At 37.4% G+C, this 10,729-nt stretch overlaps 1 protein-coding gene across 1 annotated transcript; it reads left to right on the top strand.

Annotated features, from left to right (window-relative positions):
• Positions 1-2,045: 2,045 nt before the first annotated feature.
• LOC126766693 (piggyBac transposable element-derived protein 4-like) lies at positions 2,046-2,990 on the top strand. Its single transcript, XM_050484425.1, has one exon. The coding sequence runs from the start codon at positions 2,046-2,048 to the stop codon at positions 2,988-2,990; it is 945 nt and encodes a 314-aa protein (XP_050340382.1).
• The last annotated feature ends 7,739 nt before the right edge of the window (positions 2,991-10,729 follow it).

Here is a 10,729-nt window from a genome sequence, read left to right as displayed (position 1 = left end):
GGCGTATTTTGTACATTCTGTCAACATTTTTATCAGTCGACGGCAAATTTTTGCTGTTGTCGTTAAAGTGTATGCGACGTCGTAAATTTTCAAATTTTTTCAGCGGGGTCGCTTCTTGTATCATGGATGTACCAATTTTGCGCCAGTGACTGGGTACATTAGGAAGTTGTACTAAAGACATATATAAACTACTCCAATAAATTGCTGAATATCCATTTCTGATACACGAAATGGATCATTAACGTCCTTTTGGACAACATACAAATTTGCTTTATTGGCAAGAAACTTTATCAATTCTTTTGGAAATAAGTACAAGAAATATTCAATTGGCGCTTCGATAATCTTTATATCATCGGGCAATGATGTATTGCCTGTAAAACGCAATTGATGCTCTTCCAAAACTAAATTCTTTTTTTTCCAGAGAATATCATTGTAACGTTTTTTTTTTGTTTTTGTGCTCTCTCTGCCATAATGGGCGGGACATCGTTCGACGGATCTGCACACAATTCCATATTTTCATTTTCAATATCTTCTAATATATTCAAACCAACTTCATCAAAATCATCATGTACCAACTCTTCATTATAATTAGGATCATCCACATCATCATCATCATCAAAATCAAGCCCATCTTCACTCTCGTCAAGAATGTCTCGAATTTCACCCTTGCTCAAAGTTTTAGACATTCTGCTAAAAAAAGAAAAGACGAATGAAATTTTTTTTCGATTGCACTAAGTAAAATCACTAAATTACATGCTCACCCAATGTATTTAAACAAACAAACACGTCGTCACCAATTTCAGCACTTGTTGTGAAATCACCAAACTACACTTTTGGCACAAAAATACGTTACAATAGGGATGTCTCGCTCTATCTTATTACTTTTATACCATTCACAGTTTGTACCAGTTGTGTTACAAAAACCAATATGACTATATTAAATAAGAATGGTAAAATTACAGTAAAAAATTGGGTTTGTAACATTTCTGTCACATGGCCAGGTAAAGGGTTAAACGTAAACCATTCGACAGTTTCTTTATCACTTGTGTACAGCAACCGCACGTATAGACTGCAACAATTTAGAGAGCAAGTGGTAAATAATATCCGTCAGATACATGAGAAGTTTAATGAACCATCAGTAGTCCTTGGAGACTTTGACATCGTCACAACAAAACAGCAATAGATTGGGTATGGGCAAACATGAATCCAGAATTGATCTCATTTATCACATATGAAACACCATATAGTGGTCATGACGGAGTATTTTTCAGTTTTAGAAAATAGATATGTTGTATATGTAGCTATATGTTAAAATAACTTAGTGTAATAATATAAGGTGTACGTCATAGATATGAGTAACATAGTTTATATTTCTATAAAATATATTTGCTTTGAGTTTTTTTGTTATAAAGGAAGCTGTAAATATATATATGATATATAGTATATGTACTAATATATAAATATTATATTTTTTTTTTTTTCATTAAGTTTATGTTAATAATAAATCTTCTTAAAATTTTAACCTTTATGTCAACAGCAGAACTTTTTTACGCACGTCAACAGCAACACACCCTGGTATGTCCATACGTTTTGTATGGCAAATGGCATGCCGTTATAACCCGGCAGGTACACATTCAACTAATCGCTTGCGATTCAGATTTTTTTACTAATATACTCACACATTTGCTTTTTATCGATAATATACGTATGCATGTGTTTAAAATGGTCATGGTTAAAAAAAACCTAGCTTACATTTCTTCACGGCAACCTTGATATAGTTTAACAAATATACATATATACAAGTGTACATATTTTCTGGATTATTAAGGGTCGCTGATGATGTGGGTAGTACTTATTGTTTTGTGTTTATAAGGATTACTTTAGGTTGCAAACATAAAAACTCAGGCATAAAATCGCTAGTACCTGCGCTAAAAAGTATAAAATAGGGTTTACCAGTATTAGGGATTTTATCATGCACGTATGATTCGAAGTGAAAGGACGTTTCTGTTTATTTTGTGGAAATAAAAAAATAAAATCAAAGTGAAATGGCAGATGGTGAATGGCTTACTCCACGACAACTAAGCGCACTTTCGTACGAAGAACAGCAAGCATATATTCGTCAAACGCTTGAAGAGAGCCAAGAAGAAATAAGTGACCACGATTCAGTAGTTGGTGACGAGGCTTTTGATGAATGTGTAGGTGATATTGGTGGTGATGACTCAGACTTAGAAGAGCCCACGTTACCAGAATATGACCCAGAGGACGACAGTGATTCTGATGAAGAACTTGAAGATGCACCAATTGAAACTGGGGAATATTTTACTGCCAGAGACGGTAATGTTTGGTCTTCGATACAACCACAACCTGTAAGATTCAGTACGCACAACATTCTAAGAAGTGCACAATCTGGACCAGTACGGGCAACGCAAGGTTTGACCATTTCAGAAACGTTCAAATTGATAATGTCAGACGAAATATGCGACATAATTATTCGTGAATCAAATCGAAAGGCAAGGCAATTTTTTGATGATGACAATGCAAAACATCCAACAAGAAAACCGAGATCATGGATTCTCATAACAGAAAGTGAATTTGATGCATATTTGGGCGTACTTTTACTAAGTGGCGTTACACATTCTGGTTACGTGCATACGAAAGATTTGTGGAATACTAAATCACATCCATTATATCATGCTGCAATGAGTGTACGACCATTTTGGGAAATTAGCCGATTCATTCGTTTTGATAATGGAAACACACGCCAGCAGCGCAAACAAACTGACAAAGCAGCAGCAATATCGGACGTTTTTTTGATGCTAAACAGCTGTCTTCGTAGATATTATGTGGCAGGAGCCAACGTCACCGTAGATGAACAATTGTATGCTTATCGTGGTGGAACTGGTTTCACGCAATACATACCATCAAAACCTGCCAAATATGGGATAAAAGTGTGGTGGGTGTGCGACTCCATTTCGTCCTATCCATTGTAGGTACTATCAATATTGTTGAAAGTATAAATAACTAAATTGAATTTAATTTTTCAATGTAGGGACAAATCTAAACAGGAATGGCACCGTCTGGTGAACGTGAAAGAAACGTTGGTGAAAGAATAGTCAAACATTTATGTATCAACCTTTTTGATGGAAGTGGAAGAAATATTGTATGTGACAGCTTTTTCACTAGCTACAACTTGGCAAAATCTTTGAGGATAGACAATAATTTATCTATATTGGGTACTTGCAACAAAAGGCGTACATTCGTGCCAGCAGCATTTGCCAACCCCAAGGGACGTGAGGCTGAATCGTCAATGTTTGGGTTCTATAATCACTTTACGATGTGCTCGTACGTGCCCAAGAAAAACAAGGCAGTTGTATTATTGTCCACTTCTCATTATACAACAGAAACGTCCGGTCCTAAGAAGAAGCCATTGCTTATATTGGACTACAACAAAACCAAAGGTGGAGTTGATAGCATGGACATGTGCTTGTCCGAATATAGTACCAAGCGGCGCACAAATAGATGGCCTTTGGCTTTCTTTTATAATATTGTGGACGTTGCTGCGTTTGCTGCATACATAATATACGTTGACAACAACACTCACCTGAAGTCATATACAAGCCGCCGTAGGATGTTTCTCCATCAGCTAAGTGAGCAACTATGCAAGCCAGAAATAGAGAGAAGGGCGAATAACAGCAGAATATCCAGAGTTTTTTCAACGCGCAACGCCATCGAAGCCATGATAGGTAGGCCCATCCGAGTTGTGGATGCTGGAGCACATGAAGCGGAGGAGCGTGATAGTACGGGACGCCTAAAAGTAAAGGGGAATTGCTACATCTGCTCCAAACGACGCCCTACTCGTAAAGCATGCACATTACGCAACAAACCAGTGTGCGCAAAGCATTCCAAAAACTTGCCGCAATGCGATAGATGAATTTCAATAATTGAAAATTTTTTCGTAGTTTTTTTAATAGGTATTTTTTTCATAAGTATTTTATAATTTATAATAACTTTTATGCCATAAGTATTTTTTTCACTCAAATACTTTCCAAATATTATCATATTTGCATGCGTTTTACTATACATATGGTATGGTATACCCAGGTATGTATGCTGTTGACGTAAGGGTGCAACTTTGTAAATGGGCTTTATCTACCAAACGGATGATCCAATCCTAACCAAAATTGGGACTATTGCGTAAATGGTTTTCGGTAGGATATCACGAAATTTCAAGTCGATCCGATTATCCAGTTCAGAGCTACAGCGTTTTGAAAACGCAAAACATACACAGGTATGTTGCCGTTGGCATAAGGGTTAAATAACTATAAACGTGTAAAATATCAATTTTTTTTATTAAATAACCTTAATATTTCTAGCAAACAACCTGGCTAAAAAGAATTAGTAAAATATTTTCCTTTCAATGAAAAGCACAGGCCGAGATTTATTTCACTTAGATTTATTTTCACTTTCATTTATTTCTGTTTAACTCAAATATGAAAACTGCTTAGATCAGTTTGAAGATGCAAAAGCAATGGTATTTGAGCAGTTAAAATTAATTAAGGCAATTAAATCCACTCCACCTCCGAGAGTAAAGCTAGCACAAATTCAAAATCAAGAGGCAAGTTCGGGTATCCACCTCAAGATGCCCGCATGTTACACTGAAATTTTTCATGGTGGTTATGAACAATGGTCGTCCGGAAGGGCATGTTCATAGCCGATTACATAAACCATCCAATCTCTCTCATCAAGCAAAAATGCCCCACATGGCAGCAAATTAAAGATTTCCCAACTAACCAGTATGACATCGCAGAAAGAGATGATAAAAAGTACAACAAAGATTCTGGGGATTCAATGGAATGCGATATCTGACCAGTTTTTATACACTACGGAGTCAATATCTCCATTATCCGCCATTACGAAACGCCAAATTCTATCCTCTGTGGCAAATTGCTTCGACACTGCAGGATGGCTTTCGCCAATTATGATACAAGCCAAAATCCTGATACAAGAATTATGGCCAGATGGGACCGACCGGAACAAGTAAAACCACCTCGTTTTGAAAAATGGTAGCAGTTTGCGAAGAGAGGGCATACTGTACCATTATCTATGAGCACACACAAAGAAATTGTGCGACCATGAGCCACTTATTAGTAGCAAAGGCTAAGGTGGTTCCTTTAAAAAAGCTAAGTCTACCTCGACTTGAGGTCTGTGGCGCCCTACTACTCGCAAAATTAGTTCCCATAGCGCAGACCCACTTAAACACGAAGAAATACAGATTGCATCTCTGTTCCAATTCTGAAATAGTTCTAGCCTGGTTGGAAAAACCACCACACGCATGGAAGACGTACATATCTTATCTGACGTCACAAATACTTGACCTAGTGGGGTCAGCCACTTGGCGACATGTAGTCAGTGCTGACAATTCTGCCGATTTAGGTACAAGAGGGTGCAAGCCGCTGCACCCTGCCAACACCACCCTCTCTCCCGATTCTTGGCCAAAACGGCCCATGCGCAATATAATTGCCCCAGAAAGTCGAAAAATTGACTGCTTCCACGCAACATTGGATGATAGTGACATCCTTGAGCGATTTTCATCGTTCCCTCGTGCCTTTCGAGTTATCGCCTATATGCTAAAGTTCATAGAGCGACTCAAAAATAAAATTAAAGGAATTCACCCAGAATTTCCCCAATGCACGTAGAACTCCAAAAGACAAAGGTCGCACTAATCGCATCCACTCAAATGCGCTTCAGCGGCGATATCTCATTATTAAGAGAATCAAAGTCCACCAAGAGTTCTATATTCCCCATCTTAAGCCCCAAATAAAGAAATGCATTTTCAAGCGTAAGATTTGCACACAAGCAGAATTTGCGAACACAGATTATGGCAGCACTTCCACCGGAACGCTTCGGCTTCGCTCTGCTTTTCACCATTACATGTGTCGATATTGCTGGTCCTTTTCAGATAAAGGCGTCCTTGCTACTCTAATGAAGGGCTATGTGGCTGTCTTTGTCTGTTTTACGACAAAACCAGTGCACCTAGAGCTGCGTGCCAATCTAACAAAGGAGGCTTTTCTCGCGGCGTTTGCTCGCTTCGTCGGACGACGCGGCGTCCCATCAAAACTGATGAGCGATAATGGAAAACCTTTCATTGGAAACAAAAGAGCCACTGAAAAAAAGAGAAAGTATAAATGTATGCCCCCAAAGGTACTAATTGGCAATTTATACCCCCAAGCGCTCCTCATATGGGTGGTTTATGGGAATCAGCGGTAAAAGGCTTTAAATCCCACTTCGAAAAAGTAGCTTTAAACTACAAATTTAATTATGAACAGTTCTCAAAGAAGCACCAATTCTGGCCATACCTGAGCCAGAGGTGGGGTCGCTATCCTTATTAAATCTACGGGAGAGAATCAAAATTCTTCACCACGATTTCAGCCGCCGATGGAAGGAAGAATATATAAAGGACCTTCATAAAAGGTACAGGGGGAAGAGTCCAGAAAAGGAGCCAAAGCTTGGAGATTGTGTCACCATCCATGATGACTGTCCCACACCGAATGGCGGCTTGACCGCGCAGAAAAACTACACTAAGGTCCCGCCGGTCATGTACGAGACGTTGATCTTCCCACTCAAAGCGGCATATTAAAAAGATCGCCCGTGAAACTAAGTTTTCTACAATATATTAACGAAATCGCAAATAACGAAAAAACCGCCGATACCACCGCAACGTAAATAAAATAACCAAAACCGAGGTCAACTATAATCCTGCCGCGTCCTGGGACAACTCCAGAGCCAGGAACCCCAGCGGCAACCGCCACTGCAACCGCTCCTCGTAATGGCACCCGATCACTCCCACCGTCCTCAGCACCCGTAGCGGATCCTAAGCGCAGCCGATGCCTCCTATGTCGGTGCCCACACCGGCTACAACATTGTAGCATTTTTCGCAGCATGCAGTCCATGCAACGGCAGAAAGTTGCTCAGGCTCACAGGCACTGCCATCCAGGACTATTTTGGTGAAACCTCTAGTGACGAGGTAAGTGGTGGCTGAAAAGAACGAAATAAACACAAGGGAACTTACATACCAAGTTTCATCAAGACATCTCATATTTTTCTAAAGTTACAGCTTGTGCGGATGGACGGACAGAGAGAAAGTCAAACGGATTTCAACTTTTCTATATCTCTTTCATGACCAAATTAAAATGGGCGGAGTCTTAACTCAAGTATGAAGTGATAAAAATTTCAAAGTTTTTAGAGTCCTGGTTCTAACACTTTTCAATGATTTATTTTTGTTTTCAATAGCCATATTACCTTTATTTATTTATGTTGTTCCTTTTGTTTTACAATAAAACAGCTATTTTAATTTTTGTTAAACACTTTTTACGTAAACGTCTTTTTTCGCGATCTTTTCAATTTCACTCTACTAAAACAATACACCGCGTCAAAAAAATTGTTATAACGGGACTTAAAAGGATATATGTAATCGTTGCCTATAGGCAACATCGGGCATGAAATGGGTCTATCTCGATCAGTTTTGGGTGATACGTACAAACGTTAGATGAACAGAACCATAATATTTTGTAGCAACTGGTTGCAAGAGCATAAAAATAAAAAAATTGTTATGAAATCAATGAGTTACACAAATTAATTTGAAGGTTAGGGTGGTTGTTAATGAACGCAAGTTGTATCAATTGAATTTTCACTAAACTTCAGTTTAGTTGTATTAATTGAATTTTCACTAAACTTCGGTTTAGTGAACTACGATGAGAAAAACAAGTTTTGTTGGGTTAACAGTTGAAATTCTTCTGACAGTGTATCAGTTTTTTCAAGCTTGGATAGTAGATGTGTCTTTTAATTCCCTCGTGGTTCACGGATATTCCTGTGCGTCCTGTTTCGAACTTGTGATAGTTTTGGATATACCTATAGGCTTCTTCTTCGATATTTTCATCTTTAGCGTGGTATAAACATTTAACAAATTTAATGTTGTCAAATCCTTCACATAACTCTATAATTTTTTGTTATAATTTGTTATATTCATGATCATTAACTTCGCTATACATTTATGCCAATTTTGCCTGAAGTGATATGTCTTCCGAGGATATAAGAAATATTGTTGTCGAAATCTGCTGGCGATACAAATATTTGTTTATTGTTGTGTTTTATTTTTAACTCCAATTGTTTGTTATCTGTAAAAATTATCTGAGTTTTAAACCGATTGACTATGGTGTCAAAAATGGATATGTGGTTGTGCAATTGCTCCTCTTGAGAGTGGATTGTGTTTGCATCGTTTTCGTCTAAACTATTTTCTAAATATATATTGCTACCTCATTTGCATAAAATTTATTGAATTTGTGCCGATGCGAACTTATTCTCTTTTCCCTTTATATAATCTACGTTCATATTGTAATTTTAGTATCCATCTTTGTAGTGTAGGATTTATATCTTTACTGAGAGCTTCATAGCCCTGACAGACGACAGCGCTAATTAGCATTAGCGGACTTAATTTACATTTACTTGCGCATTTGATCCATGTTATTGCAAATTTGTAATGCACAAGAATTTTGTGTATATAGCTGAATTTACCAAATTTGAGTAGGCAACACTGCTTAAAAATGGCCGATTTTTGCTATTTTTTGACAGATGTCGCTTGAAGTCTGCCGCCTCCTTTGCGTTTACAGCATCAGAGGTAAGCAGTTTTATATCGGTATTCTGCTTGTCACGATTGTCTCATGTCTCTAATTGTCACAATCGGAATTTAGTGACTCTGTTAGTCAGTAGTCTCATTTTGGTATTCTGGCAGATACAGTATACTACTGGCTAAATGACCACCACACACACAGAATCCACATTCCACAGGACCCACACATCAACACCACCCGAACGCACATCCTCACACGCAAACACACACCACACTGGTCAAAAGTGTCATCGTATTAGGCTTTTCTTCAGTCTCGCTTTGATCTGTAATCGAAGCTTACGCATCGCCGCTGTGGTCCTCGCGCCTTTTGGTTTAAATTAAGACTAACTTGTGTTAATAGTTCCGAAGTATTATTCGAATTGAAAATAAAAAGGAATTAAAAGTACTTGAATCTCAACATCCTCTGTTGTAAAGCCATCCGTAACTCCGTGTGTGCAGTTATAAAAAAAAAAAAAACAGCAACATACAAATACATGTACATACTATACAGTGTTTAAAACCAAAAAGCAAAAACAAAAAAAAAAAATAATAATAATAATATCAAAAACCGGGCGCGAAATATTATTTAACAAAAAACGAAACAAAAACATCCACACGGGCGCGAAGCTTAACATACATGACTAAAATATAGTCTTGATGAAAATTAAACATTCATAAACTTGAAACAAAAAATTAAAAACACAAAAAATAATAATAATATTAAAAATAATAAAAACCTAAAACCAATGTAGGAAAGTCAACCCAACGAAGGAAAGCCAACCAACAAAGGGAAATTAACAACAACGGAACAAGGAACACCATACAGGAAAGGAAACGGACAAGGAAGCAGATTGGACAGAAACTAAACTCACCCACATTCAAAACCGCATAAAGCCCTCAAAGTCCCTTGAAGCGGCACAAAGTGAGTGTATCAGCTCCATCTATTATTTCAAATAATTTATACTTATTTGCATATATGTATGTTGAAATTTACAGTTTATCTCTCTAAAAACTGTATACGATCCTGAAAATTTTAATAGCACGGTTGCTACCAAACTGTCAGAACTTACGGTTGATTTCTGAAAACAGTTGGTACACTACATATGTACATTCTTTTTCTTTTTCTTTTTCTTAAATGTTCGTTGAAGTTCAAAGATGGTTTTTACGGCGAGAAAAATTCGAATAATTTCCGGAAAACTCCTACAAACAGCTCTTTTCTTTTCCACATACAAACGTTATATTAAAATGAAAGTTTGTTTGTTAGTAACACTAAGAGAACGGTTGAACCAATCTTGATGAAGTTTTTAAAGATTGTTTGTTGTGGATTGGGAAAGGTTTAGAAACAAAATACCTTATACTTTTCATGATTAGTCGGAAAATTGGACAATTCCAAAGAGTAACATTTTCCATACACATTTTTTCTCAATTTTTGTTTGTTTTGTTTTTCAATATTTTGATTTGTAAATTATTTGAATTGTTCAATTTCGGTCGCTTGCATTTTTATTCCGGTTATTTAAAAGAAAATTTTTTGAAAGTTATTCAGTGAAAACTTTATGTGTGTTGCAGATTGAAATTTGTTACGAAGCCACGAAGAGGTCGCCGTAATATCGGTCGGCGTTCGTTTTACCATCAACGTATGGCAGCCCAAGCAAGGCAAGGCAAGAAGCACTCCCAAAATGCGATGACATAGTACGTGCGGAATTATGGATCGCGGTCAATCATCCCCCAATAGCTGGGATGTTTGATGGTCTTTATCTTGAAGCAACCTATGATATATATGATGCTGTTAGATGCTGAATGTATTCTGTTGAGTAGCAAAAAAGAGGTTTGCCGCACGCACACATTCTTCTTTGGATGCGGATGGTGATTACACTAGATAAAATTGATGAAATCATTCAGCGGAAATTCCTGATTCAGAGATAGATCCAGAATTATGCGAAGTAATTGAAAACCAATATGGTTCATGGACCTTGCGAACCTTACAATCCCACTTTAGTTTGTATATTTGACAATAAATGCACGAAACACCACTCATGTGCTTTTCTTTCGGAAATGGGAAATGAT

This window comes from Bactrocera neohumeralis, unplaced genomic scaffold (assembly GCF_024586455.1).
Source record: "Bactrocera neohumeralis isolate Rockhampton unplaced genomic scaffold, APGP_CSIRO_Bneo_wtdbg2-racon-allhic-juicebox.fasta_v2 ctg2130, whole genome shotgun sequence".
NCBI classification, from domain to species: domain Eukaryota; kingdom Metazoa; phylum Arthropoda; class Insecta; order Diptera; family Tephritidae; genus Bactrocera; species Bactrocera neohumeralis.
The sequence above is the reverse complement of the archived record's forward strand: the minus strand, read 5'-3'. Positions and strand labels throughout refer to the sequence as shown.

Bases quoted from the DNA above. Each gene is read 5' to 3' on its own strand.
- LOC126766693 (XM_050484425.1), top strand. From the start codon at position 2,046: ATGGCAGATGGTGAATGGCTTACTCCACGACAACTAAGCGCACTTTCG.